The 25957-nt window shown below is 42.3% G+C and overlaps 1 protein-coding gene across 4 annotated transcripts in view; it reads right to left on the reverse strand.

Moving 5' to 3' along the window:
* Positions 1-14602: 14602 nt before the first annotated feature.
* SGTA (small glutamine rich tetratricopeptide repeat co-chaperone alpha) overlaps positions 14603-25957 on the reverse strand; it is a 59398-nt gene continuing 48043 nt past the window's right edge. For all 4 annotated transcript variants that reach the window (XM_077271647.1, XM_077271650.1, XM_077271659.1 and 1 more), the window contains exons 10-11: positions 19494-19589; positions 14603-15310 (exon numbers count right to left, since the gene is read on the reverse strand). In XM_077271647.1, the coding sequence (XP_077127762.1) occupies positions 15196-15310; positions 19494-19589 (211 nt within the window). In that variant the 3' untranslated portion in view covers positions 14603-15195. The remainder of the gene's footprint in view (positions 15311-19493; positions 19590-25957) is intronic.

A 25957-nucleotide genomic window follows, 5' to 3' on the forward strand; every position in this document is an offset into this window, starting at 1 on the left:
ATTGTTTAAACTGTCAAACGCCTGAGTAGTGGGAAATGATGGAAGAATCTGGCAGAGCAGATGTTCCATCAGAACAGCCCCTGGTGTATGCAAGTTTGGGGGATTAGAGATGAAGCATTGTTCAAGCTTGAACTTTAAGTTGAAGTTCCCCTTCTGAACAGATAGTGTTTTGCTCTATATATTTTAGGACAGGAGAGCCTCCAATGCTTCGGTGTCAGCACCTAAAAAGGATGTCAGGAAAGAGTCAGGGAAGCTTAGGAGGTGTGCCATCTGCAGCAGCATCAAATTACCTGAAACATGAGGGAAACAGTTGTGTGAAAATTTAGCTTCCAAGATCAACAGGGAGGAGCAATCATCTTTTCCAACAGCTTGAGATCCATGATTAGAGAAGAAGTACAGGCGTCTATCTCCGGTCTCCTTTTCCCACATACATCTCAGCCTGGTCCTCATACTAAAAGACAAAGGCAGGAGATGGAGTTGTGTTCAAAGGAAGAATTACACTCTTTCTGATCAGGTGGAGGAGGGAGAAATAGACTCAGATTCTCAGGACGAAGGGAAGAAATACTTCTCATCGGAAAATACAGATGAACTGCAAGTTGTTAGGAGTATTATGCAGGTAGAAGAAGCCCAGAAGTCTCCTATCCAGGATGAGATATTCGGGGCCTAAGGTCTCGGTGACAGAGTCTTTCCAGTAAACAACCAGACCCACACCATGATAATAGAAGAATAGGATGCAGAAAAAAGACTGGTAATACCCCATGGGGACTTTAGACTCTATCTGCCCTTTGAGCCAGAAGACATAAAACCCAGGAAAAGATTCCGAAGGTAGATGTCCCAGTAGCCAAGAAGGCGTCAATTCCATTTGAAGATTCTTCGAGTCTGAAGGAGCCCATGGATAGGAAGGCAGAAGGCTTTCTAAACAGGACCAGGAAAACAGCAGCGACTATAATAAGAACTATTATAGCTGCAAGATCGGTTGACAGATCCATGCATCTGTGGATCGACGAACTGGAAGAGCACTTAAGGAATAAGACTGCTAGGGAAGTAATTTCCAGATCCCTTTCATTACTTAAATTAGCTGCAGGATTCATGGCAGATGCATCTGCGGATCCAGTCAGATTTGCTGCCAGGAATAGTGCCTCTCAAATGCTGCCTGATGGGTCATTTGGTTGAAAACAACTGGGGATACCCAGTCCAAAAACATGGTATGATCTATCCCCTTTTCTGGATCTAGACTATTCGGACTCCTGCTAGATAAGATTCTAGAAAAGGTGTCAGACACAAAGAAAGGGTTTCCCGAGGATAGGGTCAAGAGATATCAACCTTTCGTAGGTCCCACCCCTCCAGAGACTGGGCTATAAAGGGATAAAGGGAAATCTGGCAGATGGAACTACCCCAAAAAGGAGGCAGGGGTAGGTGTTCCCTCTTTGGCTTAGGGTCATGTCTGGGCAGACAATGACGCCATATGTGTGGGAGGATAGCTACAGATGTACTTAGAAGGCAGGAGGGAAATTTTCCAGGATTAGTGGGTTCTAAAAACTATATCTTCTGGGTATATGATAGAATTTATCCAGTTTCCACCCGAAAGATTTGTCCTAATGGATTCCCAGTCCCCTGCCGCTCCCTCTTCCATGTGGTCAGATGTACAGGACCTATTGAAAATCAGAGCAATAGCCCCAGTTCACTAAGGAGAAAGATTCCGAGGTCATTATTCGAGCCTTGTCTCCATCAAAAATCGAGTCATGTACAATAATACATTTAAAACCTTTAAATTGTTGGGTAGGATACAAAAGATTCAAGATGGAGTCAATCAAGTCAACCATTCCCCTAATAGAGATGCAGTGATGTGTACGTTGGATTTAAAAATGCCTATTATCACATCCCCATTCATTCTTGCCGTCAGAAATTTCTAAGATTCGCAATAAAATCTTGGAATCAGATTCATCACTTTCAGTTTCACTGTCATCCTCTCAGTCGAGCCTTGGCCACAAGGGTTTTCACGAAGCTGGTAGTGGAAATCGTGGCTTGCCTAAGGGAATTGAGTATCATCATAATCCCCTACTTGGAAGATTTCCTGATTATAGCTCAAGAGAGGAACTGCTAAAACATTTGCAGAGCTCTATACTAAAATCTAAGTTGGGTAATAAATTTGGAAAAATCGGACCTAGTGTCAGGGACCAGGAAAAATTTCTTCTCTTAAAGCTGTCAGCTTCTGTAAGGTTAGTTATGAAGAATAGAGGGGTCCCCACGACGCTGTTTTTTTTATTTAAATAAATAAAACGGTGTGGGGTCCCCCCCATTTTTGAAAACCAGCCTTGCTAAAGCTCACAACTGGGGGCTGCTATTCTCAGGCTAGTAAGGGGCCATTGATATAGGCCCCCCCAGCCTAAAAACAGCAGCCCAGAAAAGGCCATCTATTAGATGCGCCTTTTCTGGTGCTTTGCCCGGCTCTTCCCACTTTCCCTGTAGCGGTGGCAAGTGGGGTAATATTTGTGGGGCTGAGGTCACCTTTCAGACACCTATCCATTACTAATCCTATAGTTGTAATGTTAAATAAAGACACGGCCAGAATAAAGTCTTTTATTTGAAAAAATTAGACACCTTTAATGTTCTAAATTAAAGGGAACCTGTCACCCCCCCCCCCCTGGCGTTTTTAATTAAAAGAGCCACCTTATGCAGCACTAATGCTGCATTCTGTCAAGGTGGCTCTTTTATTTGGGGTCCCTTCCAACGCTGAAATATTCGTTTTTATAATTTGCCCGCCATACCTGTAGTCTGTCCGGGGGGCATGTCTTTTCCCATGGACACAAACGCCTCCCAGCCATCACTCATGTCCTCCGTGCGCCGGCTCCTGTGCCTCTCCCATTACTAAGCCCATGGGCTTGATGTCACCCACAAATACTGTCTAAACTCTGCTGCCCGACTAATCCACCTGTCCCCCCGCTATTCTCCGGCCTCTCCCCTCTGTTAATCCCTTCACTGGCTCCCCATTGCCCAGAGACTCCAGTACAAAACCCTAACCATGACGTACAAAGCCATCCACAACCTGTCTCCTCCTTACATCTGTGACCTCATCTCCCGGTACTTTCCTACACGCAACCTCCGATCCTCACAAGATCTCCTCTACTCCCCTCTTATCTCCTCTTCCCACAATCGTATACAAGATTTCTCTCGCGTATCACCCCTACTCTGGAACCCTCTACCACAACACATCAGACTCACGCCCACCATCGAAACCTTCAAAAAGAATCTGAAGACCCACCTCTTCCGACAAGCCTACAACCTGCAGTAACCACCGATCGACCAAACCACTGCATGACCAGCTCTACCCTCACCTACTGTATCCTCACCCATCCCTTGTAGATTGTGAGCCTTCGCGGGCAGGGTCCTCTCTCCTACTGTACCAGTTATGACTTGTATTGTTCAAGATTATTGTACTTGTTTTTATTATGTATACCCCTCCTCACTTGTAAAGCGCCATGGAATAAATGGCGCTATAACAATAAATAATAATAATAATAATAATAATAAATACTGTCCCACTTGCCACCGCTACAGGGCAAGTGGGAAGAGCCGGGCAAAGTGCCAGAAAAGGCGCATCTAATAGATGTTTTTAGGCTGGGGGGGCTTATATCAATGGCCCCTTACCAGCCTGAGAATAGCAGCCCCAAGCTGTGAGCTTTAGCAAGGCTGGTTGTCTAAAATGGGGGGGACCCCACGCCGTTTTTTTAAATTATTTAAATAATTAAAAAAACAGCCTGGGGAACACTCTAGTCTTGATAACCAACCTTGCTGAAGCTGAGAGCTGGAGGTTGCAGCCCCAGCTGTGGGCTTTGTCTGGTTGGTTCAATAAAATAGGGGGGAACCCACGTCGGGTTTTTCATTAATTTATTTCTGAACGATCGCAGCCGGCGGCTGTGGAATACTTCGATCATTCGCACCTACTGCCACTGTTATTAGCAGCAGGTGTGGGATGATGGGGATAACAGTCCCAAAAGCCCCCACCTGCTGTCGTTTGGACTTTAATATAATGCTCATCATTCTCCTCTGCTCGCCGGCAGAACAGGGGAGAATGAGAGCCGGCTTCAGCACCAGCCGCCGGGGAACAGCACCTACAGTAGCGCTTCTTTCCCGTCTGCCGTCCATGTGACACGAAGGACATCAATGTGTGTTCTCCGTGTGTGCAGGACGTGTTGCCGTCCGTGCTGATGCTATAAAAGACATGTCAGGGTATTTTGCCCACGGACACACGGTCCATAGAAACACACTGACATGTGCACAAACCCATTCATTTCAGTGTCTCCGGTACATGTGAAAACTGTTCCCACACGTACCAGAGACAGGGACGTGTGAAAGGGGCCTTAAAGGGAACCTGTCACCCCCCTGAAGGTGGGCTAAGCCCCCCGGCTTAAGGGGCTTATCTACAGCATTCTGGAATGCTGTAGATAAGCCCCTGATGTATCCTGAAAGATGAGAAAAAGAGGTTAGAATATACTCACCCATCATAAAAAAATTAAGAAAGTGTAGTTGTGGTACCTCTACACGCATAAAAGCTTTGCACAAAGTGCAAGCCAAGGAAAAATTATAAGTAGGGTCATCCATAGACCCTAGCAGGCAAAAATTGACAGGCTTAACTCAAATATTGAAATTTAAGAACAATGTGCTGCTGTCATCTGGTGGTGTGGAAAATTAAGTTCCAATCCAGGCTTTATTCATTTTTATCAGTGAGCCTGTTCTTGAAAAGAGGAAAGAAATCAAGCTCCAATAAAAACTTGTCATTTATTCAGATCCAAAAAATTAAAAGTTGACAATTTCATGTGGCAAAAATCCATCAGAAGGGAGAGGAGTTAAAGAGGAAAAATTCTATTAGATGAGGGACATTAAGCAACAGCAATTTTTTTTTAACAAATCTGTCAAATGTCTAGTCAGGATGCATATCCGCGCTCCACTCTGTTGAACCGCTGCAGGTGAGCTGGCAAAATGTTTTTCTTCCAGCACTCTCTTTTAAACAGGCAAAAACATCTGTCTTATTACCACTCCCCTTCCCCACCCAGTGGCACTAAAAAGCCTCACAGACAAGACTCTAGTAGCAGGGCAGCACAACACCTCCAAGGGATAGAGGTACAGCTTATGCCAGGTGTCCAGATTTGAGACCCAATAGCGGAAGGTCGCATAGGAATTAGTGAGTACTCAACTAGGCATTGCTTGATGCTCTTTAAAAACTTTTCCCTCCTTGTCAAAAACACCCGGTTATCATGGCATGGACGCTGGGAGGTTGTCATGAAATTGCCATAAACCTTTGACCCCTGTGTACCCCTGCCTCTCCTGTACCTGGTGCGTGTCTCCCTCGCCTCTTCTCCTTGGTTGGGAAGGAAGCTTGCCCCCTGCTGCTAGCGTTGTCTGATAGAATTTTTTTCAACATATTTTCTACAATGGCCTTCTCGTATAGCACCATTTTTTAAGACCTCTCCACCTCAGGAAATAGAGATGCAAAGTTTTCCATATAGCATGGGTATAGCAGGGTGAACAACCAGTACTCTTTTTTGCCTAAAATGAATGTAACGTGAGGGTCACTGGAAAGGCAGCTGTGCATAAAGTCTTGTACTTGTGCAAAGGTCCCTACAGCCAACACTTCCCTGTCTTCACCATTATGACTACTCTTCATCTCTTCCTCCTCATTCATGGAGAGCCTGTTTGTTGGGCTCTCCATGCATGTGTTTTTGACTGTCACACAGCAGCAACACATGCAGCTGCGGTGCTGAACAGCTGATCAGCAGGCGATATCTGGGTACCCGCGGCAGCTTGCTCGGTAAACGCTATAGCCTGCCGAACAAGGAGGGAACCAAAGATATACGCTCATTTCTAGCAGCCATGTCTCGAGCCGCTTCTAGGTGCCTCTCCTACGCATGTTTATTTCTCAAGAAGGGTTCTTCCTGTTCCCTTCCTTCTCAGATCACACCCAGCACATAACAGCGATGTTCTCCCTCCATTTTGGAGAAACGTGACCCTGGTTCCAGGAGCCGGCTCTTGCAGCCTTCGAGGCAAGTGTTCCTTCTCTACTGTCCACTGGTTGAAGATTTGAAGACTGGTCCCAAACTCTTCTATCGACCCCCTTCTCCACTGCCGGTCATACATAACGACCTCCCCCTTCATGCCAACTGTCGGTACCTTGTGGGTAGAGGGCCCCGCTAACAATACCTTATGGGTAGAGGGTGCCGCTAGCATTTCTCCAGCCTCGGTCCTGGCTCGCCTCGTCTCTTTGGACCAGCCTAGGACTCGCTGTCTGCTAATCAGTTCTTGGATCCTGCCTCTCCTGTCTGCAGTACACAAGAACTCCAGCAGTGAAGACTGCGGCCTGGGTTCAGGCTTTATTTCAGGGAAGCAGCCGGTTCCAGACCACAGGCTCCTGCCACCTCAATGGTCATACAAGCTGCCTCTGACTCAGATATTCTTCCAGTCACTACCTCAGTAGTCTCGAGTGATTCTGCCATCTTTGTCACGCTTTTTTTTTGGAGTGTTATACAACATCGAAATCTATCACAATGCACGTAATACTCTATGGGTGGGTAATTGAATCTAGAAAAATGTTTCAAAGCTTTTTGGGAGTATATATAACACCAAAAAGCATCCAATATTATGGATGACAATATAGTCAATTTTTTCACCCACTCCCCCCCCCCCCAAAAAAAAAAAGTGCTCACCTGCTGCAGCTATACATATAGCAATGGTCTATAAAGCCCTAATCCCTGCCTTGACTGTATTTAACCACTCTCCCTTCCTAGGATAAATGCAGAATTTATTTGATACAAACAGCAACGCACAACATTAGCCCTGTCAGCACCAGTATCAACACTACAGGACCATTTTGTTATACTGTGCACACAGGCCTGGACAAGCACTCTCTCCCTCCAATAAGAACTGTCACAGAGCTGTGCAATGGCGTCAGTGTGCGGAGGCAGGCGGCACCTGTCCTTTTATAACCCCTGATGATGTCAGGTGGCCAGCCAATCACAGTAATGCCACAACCAAGATGGCTACAGCATTACAGTGACTTGCAGGCAAATGCCACGTGCTTATTGGCTGTGTGACAGGCACCAAACATGCGGGGCTTTGCATTTGAAATCGATCACCGGCTAATGCTCGCCGAATACCAAGCAAGCCGATACACAATTGATAACAGAGAATCACAGAGCATGTTCGCACGTCCCTAATAATGACCCCTTCACTTTACATCACTAGAGAAGTAATTAATAGGATGATTGTTTTTCATATTTTCTGCTGTATAAAACTGGGGTGCGTCTTATGATAAGGTGACCTTATTTTCTGAAATATACGGTAATGGCTGTATTTGACCAAACAGAAACCAGATCTGATCATACCACTCTCCTGGGCAGGGGAGGGAGCAAAAGACTATATAGACAGGACAGTACGGGATCACAGCTGATTCTTTCTGTGAGGCAAAACATTTCACTGCCTGTTTTTAACCCCTTAACCCCCAAGGGTGGTTTGCACGTTAATGAATGGGTCAATTTTTACAATTCTGACCACTGTCCCTTTATGAGGTTATAACTCTGGAACGCTTCAATGGATCCCGGTGATTTTGACATTGTTTTCTTGTGACATATTGTACTTCATGGTAGTGGTAAAATTTCTTTGATATTACCTGCGTTTATTTGTGAAAAAAACGGAAATTTGGCAAAAAATTTGAAAATTTTGCAATTTTCCAACTTTGAATTTTTATGCCCTTAAATCACAGAGATATGTCACAAAAAATACTTAATAAGTAACATTTCCCACATGTCTACTTTTTATCAGCACAATTTTGGAACCAAAATTGTTTTTGTTAGTGAGTTATAAGGGTTAAAGTTGACCAGCAATTTCTAATTTTTACATCACCATTTTTTTTTAGGGACCACATCACATTTGATGTCACTTTGAGGGGTCTATATGATACAAAATATCCAAGTGTGACACCATTCTAAAAACTGCACCCCTCAAGGTGCTCAAAACCACATTCAAGAAGTTTATTAACCCTTCAGGTGTTTCACAGGAATTTTTGGAATGTTTAAAAAAAAATAAAAAATGAACATTTAACTTTTTTCACAAAAAATGTACTTCAGCTCCAATTTGTTTTATTTTACCAAGGGTAACAGGAGAAATTGGACCCCAAAAGTTGTTGTGCAATTGGTCCTGAGTACGCTGATACCCCATATGTGGGGGTAAACCACTGTTTGGGCACATGGCAGAGCTCGGAAGTGAAAGAGCACCGTTTTTTTCCATGCAAAATTGACTGGAATCGAGATAGGACCTCCCCCCCTAAGGAACTTATTTAGATGTATTGTGAGAACTTTGAACCCCCAAGGGTTTCACTACAGTTTTTAACACAGAGCCGTAAAAATTAAACTTTTTTTTTTACCACAAATATTCTTTTTTAGCCCCCAGTTTTTTATTTTCCCAAGGGTAACAGGAGAAATTGGACCCCAAAAGTTGTTTTCCAATTTGTCCTGAGTACGCCGATACCCCCAAATGTTGTGGTAATCGCCCCTGTTTTGGCGCATGGCAGAGCTCGGAAGGAAAGGAGCACTGTTTTACTTTTTCAACGCAGAATTGGCTGGAATTGAGATCCGACGCCATGTTGCGTTTGGAGAGCCCCTGATGTGCCTAAACAGTGGAAACCCCCCAATTCTAACTGAAACCCTAACCCAAACACACCCCTAACCCTAATCCCAACCATAACCACACCCCTAACCCTAATCCCAACCACATCCTTAAACCCAACACACTCCTAACCCTAATCCCAACCCTAACCACACCCCTAACTCCAAAACACCCCTAATCCTAGTCATAACCTTAACAATAATCCCAGCCGTAATCCTAACCCTAACTTTAGCCCCAACCCTAACTGTAGCCCTAACCCTAACAGGAAAATGGAAAAACATTTTTTTAATTTTATTATTTTTCCGTAACTAAGGGGTGATGAAGGGGGATTTGATTTACTATTTATAGCGGGGGGGTTTAGCGGATGTTTTATGATTGGCAGCTGTCACACACTAAAAGATGCTTTTTATTGCAAAAAATTGTTTTTGCATCTCCACATTTTGAGAGCTATAATTTTTCCATATTTTGGTCCAGAGTCATGTGAAGTCTTGTTTTTTGTGGGACGAGTTGACATTTTTATTGGTACCATTTTCAGGCACGTGACTTTTTTTTATCGCTTTTTATTCCGATTTTTGGGTGGCAGAATGACCAAAAGCCAGCTACTCATGAATTTTTTTTTTTTGGAGGGAGGGGTGGGGGTGTTTATATCAATCCACGTTTGGTAAAATTGATAAAGCAGTTTTATTCTTCGGGTCAGTAAGATTACAGCGATACCTCATTTATATCACTTTTTTATGTTTTGGAGCTTTTATACTATTTTATATAAAAAAATAATTATTTTTGCATCACTTTATTCTGAAGACTATAACTTTTATTTTTTTTTTGCTGATGACGCTGTATCGCGGCTCATTTTTTGCGGGACAAGATGATGTTTTCAGCGGTACCATGTTTATTTATATCCATCTTTTTGATCGCATGTTATTCCACTTTTTGTTCGGCGGTATGATAATAAAGCGTTGTTTCTTGCCTTTTTTTTTTATGGTGTTCACTGAAGGGGTTAACTAGTGGGACAGTTTTATAGGTCGGGTCGTTACGGATGCTGCGATACTAAATATGTGTACTTTTATTATTTAGATAAAGAAATGTATTTGTTGGAACAATATTTTTTTTATTATTATTATTTATTTAGGTTTTTTTTTAAAAAAAAAATAAAAAAAAATTTACACACGTAAATATATATATTTTTTTACTTTTTCCCAGGGTGGGACATGGTTGTATAGTGTCAGGTCGCTGATCTGACACTTTGAAAAGCACTGTCAGATCAGCGATCTGACAGGCATTGCAGGAGGTTTGCCGGAGCCTGCTCTCAGCAGGCGCTTGCAAGCCACCTCCCTGCAGGACCTGGAAGGAGCCCCGTGGCCATTTTGGATCAGGGGCCTGCAGGGAGGACACGCTAGGAACAACGTGATCACATCGCGTTGTTCCGAGGGTCTCAATGAAGCACGCAGGGAGCCCCCTCCCTGCGCGATGCTTCCCTATGCCACCGGAATGCTGCGATCATGTTTGATCGCAGTGTTTCGGGGGTTAATGTGCCGGGAGAGGTCCGTGACCGCTCCTGGCACGTAGTGCCGGGTGTTAGCTGTAATAATCAGCTGACACCCGGCAGCGATTGACAGTGCTCCCCCCCGTGAACATGGCTGATCGCCCATGACGTACTATCCCGTCCCTAGGAATTAAGTCCCAGGTCACCTCGACGGGATAGTACGCCAAAGAAAGAATCAGCTGTGATTCCCTGCTGTAATGTCTGTATATTCATTTCCACCCCTGGAAACACCTGTGGTGTCAATATGATCACTGCATCCTTAGATGAAATCATTGAGAGGTGTAGTTTGTAATGTTGTTTATATTAATAAAGTTCAAGTTTCATATATTTTCCTGGGAGTTCCCTATTTTTTTAGCCCTCAGGAGAAATTACGCAACAGACAAGACATCCATGTTTTCCATAAAAACTGGGGCTAAAAACATTTTTCTTGTAAAAATGCAATTGTTTTTTCACCACCTAATGGTATAAAATTAGGCGACACACCTGTGGTTGATAATATGCTCAATGTACCCCTAGACATATTCACTGAAGGGTGTATTTTGTAAAACTGGGTCATTTTGTGGGTTTTTTCTGGTTTAGGCAAATCAGGGACCCTGCTAATGCAACATGGCGTCTGCTACCTATTCCAGCCAATTTTGCATTCCAAAAGTCAATTGGGCGCACGACAAGGCTCAGCAGGGAAGAAACACCAAAGAGTAGTTTTCCACCAAATATGAGGTATCTGAGAACGTGCCCAATAAATTTATAAATAAACGGGTCCTTATTCTTTCATTAACCCCTTCATGACCCGGCGTATTTTTGTTTTTCGCTCCCCTCCTTCCCAGAGCCATAACTTTCTTATTTTTCCATCAATATGGCCATGTGAGGGCTTATTTTTTGCGGGACGAGTTGTACTTTTGAATGACATCATTGGTTTTAGCATGTCGTGTACTAGAAAACGGGAAAAAAATTCCAAGTGCGATGAAAGTGCAATCCCACACTTGTTTGTTTGGCTTTTTTGCTAGGTTCACTAAATGCTAAATCTGACCTGCCATTTTGATTCTCCACGTCATTGCGAGTTCATAGATACGAAACATGACTAGGTTATTTTTTTATCTAAGTGGTAAAAAAAAATTCCAAACTTTGCTCTTTAAAAAAAAAAAAAAAAATTGGGCCATTTTCCTATACTAGTAGCGTCTCCATTTTTTGTGATCTCTGGTCGGGTGAGGGCTTATTTTTTGCGTGCCGAGCGGATGTTCTTGATTACATCATTTTGGTGCAGATACGTTCTTTTGATCGCCCGTTATTGCATTTTAATGCAATGTCGCAGCGACCAAAAAAACATAATTCTGGCGTTTAGATTTTTTTTTCTCGCTACGCCGTTAGCGATCAGGTTAATCCTTTTTTTTATTGATCGATCGGGCGATTCTGACTGCGGCGATACCAAATATGTGTATATTTGATTGTTTGTTGTTTTATTTTCAATGGGACAAAGGGGGGGGGGGATTTAACCCCTTTCTGACCTCGGACGGGATAGTACATCCGAGGTCAGCTCCCCTGCTTTGATGCAGGGCTCCGCGGTGAGCCCGCATCAAAGCCGGGACATGTCAGCTGTTTTGAACAGCTGACATGTGCCCGCAATAGCGGCGGGTGAAATCGCGATTCACCCGCCGCTATTAACTAGTTAAATGCCGCTGTCAAACGCAGACAGCAGCATTTAACCGGCGCTTCCGGCCGGAAATGAGCGCATCGCCGACCCCCGTCACATGATCGCAGGTCGGCGATGCTTCAGAATAGTAACCATAGAGGTCCTTGAGACCTCTATGGTTACTGATCCCCGGTAGCTGTGAGCGCCACCCTGTGGTCGGCGCTCACAGCACACTTGCATTTCTGCTACATAGCAGCGAACATCAGATCGCTGCTATGTAGCAGAGCCGATCGTGTTGTGCCAGCTTCTAGCCTCCCATGGCAAAAGTTAAAAAAAAAAGTTAAAAAAAGTGAAAAAAATAAAAAAAATATAAAAGTTTAAATCACCCCCCTTTCGCCCCATTCAAAATAAATCAATAAAAAAATAATCAAACCTACACATATTTGGTATCGCCGCGTTCAGAATCGCCCGATCTATCAATAAAAAAAAAGCATTAACCTGATCGCTAAACGGCGTAGCAAGAAAAAAATTTGAAACGCCAGAATTATGTTTTTTTGGTCGCCGCAACATTGCATTAAAATGCAATAACGGGCGATCAAAAGAACGTATCTGCACCGAAATGATATCATTAAAAACGCCAGCTCGGCGCGCAAAAAATAAGCCCTCACCCGACCCCAGATCATGAAAAATGGAGACGCTATGAGTATCAGAAAATAGCGCAATTTTTTTTTTTTTTAGCAAAGTTTGGAATTTTTTTTCACCGCTTAGATAAAAAATAACCTAGTCATGTTATGTGTCTGAACTCGTACTGACCTGGAGAATCATAATGGCAGATCAGTTTTAGCATTTAGTGAACCTAGCAAAAAAGCCAAACAAAAAACAAGTGTGGGATTGCACTTTTTTTGCAATTTCACTGCACTTGGAATTTTTTTCCTGTTTTCTAGTGCACGACATGGTAAAACCAATGATGTCGTTCAAAAGTACAACTCGTCCCGTGAAAAATAAGCCCTCACATGGCCAAATTGACAGAAAAATAAAAAAGTTATGGCTCTGGGAAGGAGGGGAGCGAAAAACGAACACGGAAAAATGGAAAATCCCAAGGTCATGAAGGGGTTAAACTTATATTTTTTTTTCATAACTTTTTTTTTTTTTTAAACTTTTGCCATGCTTCAATAGCCTCCAAGGGAGGCTAGAAGCTGGCACAACTCGATCGCCTCTGCTACATAGGAGCGAAGCTCAGATCGCTCCTCATGTACAGCACCATGGAATCAATGGTGCTATATAAATAAATAATAATAATGTAGAATTGTTGCATTGCTATGAGCGCCGACCACAGGCTGGCGCTCACAGCAATCCGGCATCAACAACCATAGAGGTCTTCAATAGACCTCTGTTTGTCATGCCGATGCATCGCTGACCCCCGATCACGTGACGGGGGTCAGTGATGCGCGCATTTCCAGCCGGTTGCGCTAGTTAAATGCCACTGTCAGCGTTTGACAGCGGCATTTAACTAGTTAATAGCGGCGTGTGAATCGCGATTCCACCCGCCGCTATTGCGGGCACATGTCAGCTGTTCAAAATAGCTGACATGTCCCGACTTTGATGCAGGCTCAAAGCGGGGGATCTGACCGCGGATGTACTATCCCGTCCGAGGTCAGAAAGGGGTTAACCTTATGAAATGGCAAAATGGCTTCAACATGGTTTTAAGTCCTGTGAAGCACCTTAAAGGGTAAATAAACTTCTTGAATGTGGTTTTGAGCACTTCCAGGAGTGCAGTTTTTTTAAAAGTGTGTAACTTTAGGGTATTTTCCGTCACATAGGCCCCTCAAAGTAACTTCAAATGTGAGGTTGTCCCTAAAAAATAAAAAAAAAGGTTTTGTAAATTTTGTTTGAAAAATTAGAAATTGCTGATCAACTTTTAACTCTTCTAACTTCTAGCCTCCTTGAGAAAGCCATCTGGCAAAACGTACGTTGGAGAGTCTGGGTGTTGAGACTTGGTAATCTCTCCGTTTATTTACATTTATTGTGATATCTTCTTGGGTGTTATTGTATATGATCATTTCATTAATCCACTTGGACTTCCATTGTAATATTATTTATGTAGAATTTAACCCTTCTGCTATATCTACAATGTACTATTTTATATTTCCTAGGGATACCATCTGATTATCAGACCCACTTCCTATATGTTTTCTCTGCGTTGTGTTTGGTCCCTTCTATATGTATTTTTATCCTTTCTGCTAAATATGCAGTTTTAGATCGATGCATTAATACATTTTTTTTATTGAATATTCCAGTGTTTATTTACTTCATTGGTAGGATTTATGAATACTAATTCTAATAGTGAATACTCACATATGTCATGTGTAAATATGATAATTCCGTTATCTTTGTCATTTATCTATGATCATACTGTTGTAAGGGATGTTTGTTTGTCAGATATAGCGAGCAGATACAGACATGTGGATGATTTATAACGCACGTAGAACATTAACACCTTTATTACCCTTTTCCTTGTACTATTAGAACTAATGTAATAAAATCACACATCCAAAACATAGGACACAGATGCCATGTTTTGTTAGTGGAACTCCACCTGCTCTCAAGAAATAAAATGGAAGCTTGAGAAACATACATTTCAACTATGTCCACCACAATCAGTTATTAATAAAGAAATATTAGAGGGTACGGATTTATTTCAATTCTTCACTCAGTTGTTCTTTATTAAAATGCATTAGGCATGGAGACCACTTGGCTGTCATTTTGTTTTCACATTTTCCACACCAAAACAGTTACAAGAAGATTCAATTTCTGTAAATTGCAGACAGAGCTTCCGATGGTGGAGAATGTTTGAAGACCATGAAGCCTTGATCTTTTTTGCATGTGTATTGTGCAAATCATTCCAGGATGAGAATCCGAAACTCTATTTTTGCTAGGAACCACAAACTCCAAAACCAGAATTTTCACTTTTTACTAGCAATTTCTGTGCTCCTGGAATAGAATATGGGTCATATCAAACAGTCAGTAAATTACAAATGGTTAAGTGGTAACAACCAACACCATGACCCTTCTTTATAAATTATACACAGACAAGGATAGGCCAGGGAAGGAAAACACCAATATACTGTATCTTTACCCTTCAAGAGCAACAAACAGACCAAATGTTCATACGAAGTCAGCCCTTTGTGCTACATTGTGGCAAGTTATACTTATTAGATCCCTCTGTAGAAGGTGGTGATGCACATAGTAAAAGTAGCGCAATAGCCACTGATTGCACAAACATAAAAAAGGAAGACAGGCCGTGGTGTGGTCACTTGGTACTTCCGGATCATATGCTCTTGAAATATTAAGAATATGCTGGTTCAGATCATTGATGCTGATCTTCATTGCTTGCACTTGGAGTTCGGCTTCTGATCTGACTGCGCAATTGTTCTATTAGTTCTGGGTTTTGTTGTTGCATTTGTTGAGCAAACTGTTGTCCTCTAAAAAGAAGAAACATAAAATTATGTTCCCACAAGCCTATTCTTGCTGAAGGAAGATACGGATGGTTACAGATTTTTCTTGCAGCAAAATTGTAGAATTACATTGATTACACAGGTCTACAAAAACTTTTTTTTTCAGGTGGCAAAGTTTTTTGAATGGATTTAGAGTATTTCAAAGGGTACTGAAAGAAACTAGAACCAATTCAGCAGAAGTATTGGTATTTAAGAGATCATTCATCTAGGAAAATAATGCATTCCCCTAATGCGACTTGTGTGTGATAAATGCAATGGCTTTTTGATCTGTCTTGACTCTTTACAGTGTCTTAGGTAATGAAATATCTCATATTTTGTATTTTAATTTGTAGGCTTTCAATGCTATAAAATAGACTTTTTGAAGCCAGAATTCTACTGTAATTAACAATTAAATATCTCAGAAACTAGAGCCAATCTGGCAAAACCAAAGTAATATTCTTAAATCAGAACCATAAACTTAACATAAAACCGTTCAGATATCACTGACACCAAAATCACTGTATACCAGTGTTATATTCAAATGAACAGGTGACCATGTAATAAATGTGTGCAGCTGCCTACTTTGGATAAAGAGAATCTGTCAGCTTATACATGCCATTCCTACTTTGGATAAAGTGAACCTATCAGATGATACATGCCCATGGATTTGGCAGCATCTATCAGGCACAGACTGTATAAACTCATCCAGGTATGTTTGACTCTGAAACACTGTAGTTCAGAGGAAAACATACTTTAAAGGCTGCCGGGAACATACAGGAGACTAGTCGGGCAGGAAGGTTCTCGATGGCTTCTCCCTGTCTGCTGCCCTGGATTGGCAGGTCTCTGCCTAGGTGCGCGTATTCACTTTTAAAGTATGTTTTTCTGTTTAGGGTATCTGAGGTGGAGGATCGGGTATAGGCTCTGGTTGACCTCACAGCAGGTTTGCCTAATGCTATTTGAACGCCAAAGCTCTGATCTCAGAGTGAAGTGTCAAAGGAAGAGGACTTGGAGAATCGACAGAACAAAATTTCTGCATTATGGGATTTCTTGAAAGAGCAGAGGGTCAGCACCCTGATGATTTTTTTTTTTACAAAATGGCTCAAGGAATTATTTCCTGACCCACCTTTCTTCTTGGCCTTTGCTATGGAACATGTTCATAGGGTGCCCTTCAAACCCACTGTTCTTGGTCAGACTCCTAAATTGCCAGGACCAAGACACAGATCTCCAGAAGGTTGAACACAAGAGAGATCTGGTTTGACAATGCCATAGTTTCCATCTTCCCAGACTTTTCCACCAAATTGCAGAAGCAAAGAGCTTCATTCATCAACATCAAATGTCGTCTGCGTGATCTCCAGATACCATATTCTATAGCATACTGGGCTCGAATACGAGTGGTTGATAGAGAACGGCCAATTTATTTTCCACTCTTAGCGAGCTGATGACTGGTTAACCAAGAGAAGGAAGGTGAACCGCTAAAATCCAGACAAGATAAGTACATCTACTGGTTTTCTACGTTGATTTTTCTTAAAAAATGTAATTCCGATGGATTACCTGGATTTGAGTTCTCCCCAACCCATTTACTGTATAGGAAGGATGTACTTTACTACTAATTTTTCTGGCAGGATATACAGTCCATGCTGTGATGGCCTTGATACAATCTTTGTTACCTGATGACTCAGATTCGTGAGTATAGGTTTAACTACTTTGTTTATTGGCTCCAGTTGAGCCTGGCATGTTTAATGCTGTATACAGTCAGAAATTGTTCCAGAAAATGATGTAATTTTCCCTCAAAATTATTGCAACTACACATTTTGTTCTACACGTTTATTTCCTTTGTGTATTGGAACAACACAAAAAACTGAGGGAAAAAAAGGCAAATTGAGCTTTTCACAAAAAAACTGAACAAAATGGGCTGAACATAATTGTTGAGACCCTCAACTTAATTGGTTGCACACCCTTTGGAATAAATAACAGCAATTAATCACTTCCTATAACCATCAACAAGCTTCTTACACCTCTCAAATGGAATTTTGAATCCCTCTTTTGCTCAAGCTCTCAAATTTCAAAATGTGCCTTCCCCCAACAGCAATTTTAAGATTTCTCAATAGGTATTCAACATGATTTAGATCCAGACTCATTGCTGGTCATTTCAGAACTCTCCAGGGCTTTGTTTCCATCCATTTCTGGGTGCTCCTTGAAGTATGTTTGAAGTCATTGTCATGCTGGAAGACCCATGACACAAACCGAGCTTTCTGACACTGGGCACTACATTGCGACCCAAAGTCCTTTGGCTATCTTTAGATTTCATGATGCCTTGCACAGTCAAGACACCATGTGGGAGAGGCAGCAAAACAACCCCAAAACATCTGTGAATCTCCATCATATTTGAATCTAGTTACGGTGTTCTTTTCTTTATAGGCCTCATTTGATTTTTGGTAAACAGTAGGAAGTGCTTTACTAAAAAGCTCCATCTTGATCTCATCTGTCCACAAGATGCTTTCCCAGATTTTGCATTACTAACGTACATTTTGGCAAACTGCAGTTTAGTTTTTGTTTATCTATGTCCTCCTGGGTCTTCTGCCATAGCATTTCATTTCAATGAAATGTTGTTGGATAGTTGGCGCTGACACTGAAGCTCCTTGAGCCTGCAGGACAGCTTGAATTTCTTTGGAATTTGATTGGGGCTGTTTAGCCACAATCTGGACTATCCTGCATTGCAGCCTTTCATCAATTGGTTGCTGCCGTTCAAGTCCAGGGAGATTAGCTACAGTGCCATGGGTTGGTAACTTCTTGATTATGTTGTGCACCATGGACAAAGGAATATAAAGATCTCTGGAGATGGACTTGTAACCTTAAGATTGCTGTTATTTTTTTAATGATTTTGGTTCTATAGTCCTCAGACAGTTCTCTTCTCTTTGTTTTCCATGCGTAGAGTGGCACACACAGACAATGCAAGGATTGAGTAAGCTTCTCCCCTATTTATCTGGTTTCAGGTGTGATTTTGATATTGCACACAACTGTTAATGTGAGTTTGAACGAGCATCAGAGATTTGAAACAAAGTGGTTTACCCACAAATTTGGAAAGGTGACAATTTTGTCCATCCCATTTTTGCAGTTTTGTCTGAAATTATGTCCAATTTGCCTTTTTTTCCCTTTCTGTTTTTTTTTTTTTCTTTTTTTGTGTGGTCCAAAACACACAAAGGAAATGAACATGTGAATAGCAAAACGTGTGTTTGCAATAATTTTCTGGGATAAATCCTTTATTTTCTGGTACAATTTCAAGGGCGCCAACACTTTTCAGCCATGACGGTCCTTTGCATTGTTGATTGTTCTGCATACACTATGTTTTGAATTATTGTCTATTACTACAGTGAAATGGTGTAACATCAAGTACATGGGCCGTGTGGGTCTATGGCCTTCCTGTAAAAGGAGACTCGTTGAGGTGTATTACCTTCTGTTGTTTAACCACTTTACGACCTATGACTAGAGTTGAGCGAATACGTTTGGAATCGGTTGTCGAATCGGAATTTGCCATATGTGTGCCATATTGGTACCCTATTCGTGCTGAATTTATGTTTGATGATCAGTTCCGAAGATATTCGTTCATTACTACTCCCATTGTCTCCAATGACGATCGGCTGTGTTCGGCAAATATTGCAAAAACACTATTCGCCACCGATCATAATCAGAAACAAATTTTGCTGAACTCTACCTATGACGTATAGGTACGTCACAGGTCGCCTCCCCGTTTGATGAGGGCTCCAGCGCTGAGCCTGTATCTTTTCTGGCACATGACAGCCCCTGTTTATTTCTCAGTCTATTTACCTGCATTTGTATCAGAATGTGCTCAGGTGGAGTACTGATGAGGAAAGTGAAAGGGTAAGCACCTGGGTTCTCCTCTGAGTGTTTGGCTTATCAGAAGAATCTCCTGCAGCAGCTTTTCCTCAGCACAGCTTAGACACAGGGACTGAGCAGACCCTTTCACTACCAGCATTGGTACTCCAAAGGAGTACACTCTGATATCAATGCAGGCAAACAGACTGAGGAAAAGCAGGGGTTTGGCACCAACTACATGCAATTATTTTTTTTACAGGAATGAAGACAAATCCCCTAACAAAAAGTTTCATAATAACAGAAAAACAATGACAAGAAAATGAAAAGCTATACATACGCTTGTATAAGACTGGCCAGGTCAGTGGGAGGGGTGTTTCCTGCGGCGGCTGCTCCGGCCATAGGATTGCCAGAACCAGATATCATACCGGACATTCTGAAAAGAGAAAAATGGTAAAAACAGATCTATCCCTATAACTCTCAATCTGAACTTCACCATGTTCATTTTAATAGAATATAAAATGAGAAAACCTGAAAAGCATGACTCTGAAATCTTTACCAGAATTCTTAACCATTGGAAACTTCACCAACAAAATGTACTAAACTTACACACATGGGATGTGACTAGTGATGAGCGAGTATACTCGTTGCTTGGGTGGTCTCCGAGTATTTGTAACTGCTCGGAGATTTAGTTTTCGTTGCCTCAGCTAAATGATTTACGGCTGTTAGCCAGCCTGAGTACATGTGGGGGTTGGGTTGCCTGGTTGCTAAGGAATCCCCACATGTAATCAAGCAGGCTAGTAGCCGCAAATCATTCAGCTGAGGCAACGAAAACTAGATCTCCGAGCAGTCAAAAATATTCGGGAGACCACCAGAGCGTGCTCGGGAAAACCCAAGCAACGAGTATACTCGCTCATCACTAGATGTGACCAATATTGTACTCCCGTAACCTGGTTTCACCCATCCAACATTCATGGCCTGAGTGAGGACAGATGTCCAGAATGGCAGCAGGTCCCCTGACCCAAACTCTACCACTCGTATATGAGGCTAGCGAGTTTGGACCAGTACACTTGCAGCAAGTCCAGATATCGCTTTCCACATTCTGACCAATAAAGTTGGGAGTGAGAAACTGGCCTGATATGCCCAGTTAAATTGATGAGGATGGTACATAGCAGGGGCCCATTTATAAGATCTCAGCACAGGAATATTATATATATATATATATATATATATATATATATATATATATATATATATATATATATATATATATATATATATATATACACACATATATATACACACACACACACACACACACACACTTTATTATTATTATTATTATTATTTTTTAACACATCCAATTGTGTAATCTGTTATTCAAAGATCATATAATCAAAATTAACTTGGTTCGTGGAGAAAACCTCTTCACCCCCAAGCCTGTTTTCACCTTCCTGACCAGGGCAATTTTTACAATTCTGACCAGTGGTAGTTTATGTGGTAATTACTTTGGAACGCTTCAAGGGATTCCACCGATTCTGAGACTGTTTTTTCAAGACATACTGTACTTTTTGATAGTGGTAACATTTGTTCGATAAGACTGGTTTTATTTGTGTAAAAAATATCGGAAAAGTTGGCAAAAGTTTTTTTTTTTTTTTTTTTTTTAGCAATTTTCAAACTTTTTCTGCCCTGAAACCAGAGTCATATCGCACAAAATAGTTAATAAATAACATTCCCCACATGTCAACTTTAGATCAGCACAATTTTTGAAACTATTTTTTTGTTAGGAAGTTATAAGGGTTAAAAGTTGACCAGCGATTTCTCATTTCAACAACAATTCCCTCCCCTCCCCCAGGGACCACATCACATTTTAAGTGACTGGAGGGTCTACAATGACAGAAAGTACCCAAAAGTGACACCATTCTAAAATCTGCAACCCACAAGGTGCTCAAAACCACATTCAAGGAGTTTATTAACCATTCAGGTGCTTCACAGGAACTGAACCAATGTGGAAGGAAGAAATAAACATTAACTTATTTTTTTTTTTTTTTTTTTCTCCCGAGTACGCCGATACTCTATATTTGAGGGAAAACTGTTTGGGCACATGGCAGGGCTCAGCAGGGAAGGATCGACATTTGACTTTTTGAATGCAAAATGTATTGGAATCATTAGCAGATGCCATGTCGCACTTGGAGAACCCCTGATATGCCTAAACAGTGAAAAAAAACCCACAAATGACACCATTTTGGAAACTAGACACCTCGAGCAATTTCTCTAGATGTGTGGAGAGCACATTGTGGCCCCCAGGTGCTTCACAGAAATTTTTTAAGGTAGAGCCGTGGAAAAAAAAAAAAAAAAAATTTACCCACAAAAAAATGTTATTTTAGCCACATTTTTTCTTCATTTTCACAAGGATAGCAGGAGAAAATAAATCCCAAAATGTGTTGTGCAATTTCTCCTAAGTACACCGATACCATATTTGTTGAGGGTGTCATTTCACATTGGCAGAGCGCATGAGATGTCAGAACAGCAAAACTCCCCAAAAGTAACCCCATTTTACAATCTACAACTCTTAATGAATTCATCTAGGGGTGCAGTGATCATAATGACACCACAGGTGTGTCACAGAATTTTATACCATTGGTCAGTGAAGAAAAAATTACATTTTTACCAAAATTTTGTTTAAGCCCCAAGTTTTACATTTTCATACTGAGAAACAGGTAAAAAAGGCCCCAAAATATGTCCCACGCTTTCGGCTAAATGTCGCAATATCCCATATGTGGCTGTACAGTACTACTTAGCCATACGGAGAGACTCGGGAGGGACAGAGCGCTATTTGCCTCCTGGAGCGCAGATTTTCCTAGAATAGTTTGCGGACTCCATATAAAGAGCCCCTAAGTGTTAGAAGAGCAGAATCCCCCCTCAAGTGACCCCATTGTGAAAATGATACCACTTTGGGAATTTATCTACAGGTGTAGTAACGATTTTGACTATAGGTGTTTTCCAGAAACAGGCAGCAGTGGATGTTGCAGAGTGAAAATTGCAAACTGCTGTTGTAGTGTCCAGTACATGGTAATGCTTAGCTCATGCTTCTGGAGACATGCATTGGTAAATTAGTCGTTCTCTCATTGCTATAGAAATAACAAACATGTGGATGCTAAACATAGTTTAGTCACACTGGGGCTCAGAAGGGAGGAGAGCATTTGGCTGCGCATAATGTGCTGAAATTCTTCTAAGAAATTAGGAGCCATCTTGCTTCTCCAGAGCCTTTGTGCTACCAGGAACATGGAAGCCCCCTATATTTCTGTTGACACACATGAGTGGGGACTTATTTTGTGTGGATTGAGCTGAAGCTTTTATTGGGAACATGTTACATAACGTTTGTGATCACATTTATCCTGCACTCTACACTGAGCACTTACGGTACATTGGGGTTTGCATCATTCGGAGATTTAGATTCAATGCAGATGAAACCACCAAGGGAACCCTTGACTATAATGAGGCAGCAGAGTTTCCCTGGACTACATCTGGCCTCTGTTTAGCATTGTACTTTTTAAAAGCGCACACAACTATGGGGGACTGCACTTTTATGCGCATCTAAAAAGACAGACACTGCCGGATCATAGGCTAGACTAAGTCCACAGTGCCTCTATATAGGAAACCTTCCGCCATAGGTTCTGCCTAAATCATGTATTTCAGAGATTTAGGCTGCTTTCACACTAGCGTCGTACGACGCACGTCGCAATGCCTCGTTTTGGAAAAAAAACGCATCCTGCAAAATGGCTTGCAGGATGCGTTTTTTCTCCATAGACTTGCATTAACGACGGATTGCGACACGTTGCATCCGTCGTGTTGCGTCGGACCGTCGGCAACATGTAACTTTTTTTGGTGCGTCGTGTCCGCTTTTTCCGACTGCGCATGTGCGGCCGGAACTCCGCCCCCGCCTCCCCGGACATCACAATGGGGCAGCGGATGCGTTGAAAAACTGCATCCGCTGCCCCCTTTGTGTTTTTTTGGCACAGTATGCGTCGGTACGTCGTCACGTCGCATTGCGACGTGCGTCGTTCGACGCTAGTGTGAAAGTAGCCTTACACGGAAACATTGGTATGAGCGCTAAGCGTAGAGCGCAGGATTAATGTCCTATTTGCTATATGCTTTACAAACTAAGGCCGGCGTCACACTCAGCGTATGTAAATACGGTCCGTTTTTTACGGCCGTAATACGCAGAAAAGTAATAGTCATCCGTAGGCAGGGTGTGTCAGCATATGTAATCCGTATGGCATCCGTACTGCGATATTTTCCGTACTGCGATATTTTCTTGCAGGCTTGCAAAACCGACATCTAATGGATTTATGTGCTCAAATGTTCAAAACATATACACAGTATGTATGTGTATATATATATATATATAATTTGAGACACTCACACATATACATATATATATATATATATTCTGTATTTATATTTAATTCAGCGCGAGATATGTGAAAAGCCGGTAATTCAATTGCCGGCTTTTTCTTTCTCCTTCCCAAACCCGACAGGATATGAGACATGGTTTATATACAGTAAACCATCTCATATCCCTTTTTTTTTTTTGCATATTCCACACTACTGTTAGTAGTGTGTATGTGCAAAATGTGGGCACTCTAGCTTGTAAAATAAAGGGTTAAATGGCGGAAAAAATTGGCGTGGGCTCCCGCGCAATTTTCTCCACCAGAGTGGTAAAGCCAGTGACTGAGGGCAGATATTAATAGCCTAGAGAGGGCCCATGGTTATTGGCCCCCCCTAGCTACAAACATCTGCCCCCAGCCACCCCAGAAAAGGCACATCAGGAAGATGCGCCTATTCTGGCACTTGGCCACTCTCTTCCAACTCCCGTGTAGCGGTGGGATATGGGGTAATGAAGGGTTAATGTCACCTTGCTATTGTAAGGTGACATTAAGCCAGATTAATAATGGAGAGGCGTCAATTATGACACCTATCCATTATTAATCCAATAGTACGAAATGGTTAATAAAACACACATTATTTCAAAGTATTTTAATGAAATAAAGACACAGGTTGTTGTAATATTTTATTATACTGGTAATCCACCTGAAGACCCTCGTTCTGTAACAAAGGAAAAATAAAAAAACAACAATATACCTTCCGACGCTCAGGTCAAGTCTCACAAAGTAAATCCATCTGAAGGGGTTAAATCATTTTACAACCAGGAGCTGTGCTAAAGCAGTGCTCGTGGCTGTAAAACCCCCGGGAATGAATAGATTGCAGGGGAATGACCTGTAGTTACCTTGAGTTGTGGTGAGGCGCCCTCTGCTGGATTGTCCTCATATGAACTCGAGCGTGGGAACTTTTACCAGTTTGTGAAGGAGAAATGAAAAGCTGGCAATTGAATTACCGGCTTTTCTCTAACACCGGTGCGTATTTCTCGCAAGTCACACTGCTGGTCCGTGTGTAATCCGTATTTTTCTCGCCCCCATAGACTTTCATTGGCGATTTTTTTTGCGCATTACGGTGACAAACGCAGCATGTTGCGATTTTGTACGGCCGTAGAAGACCGTATAATACGGATCGGTAAAATACGGCTGATAGGAGCTGGGCCATAGAGAATCATTGGGCCGTGTGTTATGCGTATGTTACGGGTGTATTTGCTGCGCTCATATGTCCGTAAAAGTCGCCAGTGTGACGCCGGCCTAATAGTGCTGCACTGACAAGTTCGTTAGATCATGATCTGTCTAGAGCAAAACATATTGATGGCATTGACAGAAGAATTTCTAAACTACTGAAGGTAAAAAAAAAAAAAAAAAATGGAAAAAAAAATTGCGTGGGCTCCCGCGCAATTTTCAAGTCCAGAGTGGGAAAGCCAGCGACTGGGGGCCAATGTTTATAGCCTGGGAAGGGGATAATATCCATGGATCTTCCCAGGCTATGAACATCAGCCCACAGCTGTCTGCGTTGCCTTTACTGGCTATTAAAATAGGGGGACCCCCCAAAAATGACGTGGGTTCCCCTTATACCGTATTTTTCTGACCATAAGACGCACTTTTTTTCCTCCAAATTTGGGAGGAAAGTGTGGGTGCGTCTTATGGTAGGGATGTAGCATGTGGGGAGGGGGGCAGCAGCGAGTGGGATCGCACTGTTATCCCACTTCAGGAGGCAGAAAAATGTCCCCTCTGCCGGAAATCAGTGCTGGGGAAACCATATGGTCCCGATGATTAAGTGCAGTGAATATTCATTAGCTACTCCCCGCCCACCTATCAGCTGAGCGTGAGCCGGGAGCAGCAAATGAATACTGCACTTAAGCAGCAACACACATGGTTTCCCCAGCGCTGATTCCTGCAGCAGCTGGGGAGATCTGTGTGTCAGGGGGAGGAGGAGGCAGCAGCAGCAGGGTCCGGGGGAGAGAGGATCGCTGTACCTTCCCTTCCTGGGCTGGAGCTGAGTGCTGTGCAGTGTGCACAAGGAGGACCTGTGATGATGTCAGAAGTGGGCGGGCTGGAGCATCACATGGCAGCAGAGCCCTCCCTCTTCTTGACATCATCACAGGTCCTTCAGACTCCCCACTAGAATCTGCAGGATTCCTCTTATAACCTGTGCTGTGCTGTGGAAAGGCAACAAGAGGGAGGACTCTGTGTGTGCAGTCATGGGATGCTTTTACCTCACCACAGTGTGGCTGGCTGCCACAATTAAGAGGTTAGTCTTTCCAAAACACAATAAAGCACTCTGCCACTCCTTTAGTGAACTATAACTCCCAGCATGTCATAGGATCTGCAGGACATGCTGGGAGTTATAGTTCTCCCATGG

The sequence above is a fragment of the Ranitomeya variabilis genome, chromosome 1, assembly GCF_051348905.1.
Source record: "Ranitomeya variabilis isolate aRanVar5 chromosome 1, aRanVar5.hap1, whole genome shotgun sequence".
Lineage (NCBI taxonomy): Eukaryota > Metazoa > Chordata > Amphibia > Anura > Dendrobatidae > Ranitomeya > Ranitomeya variabilis.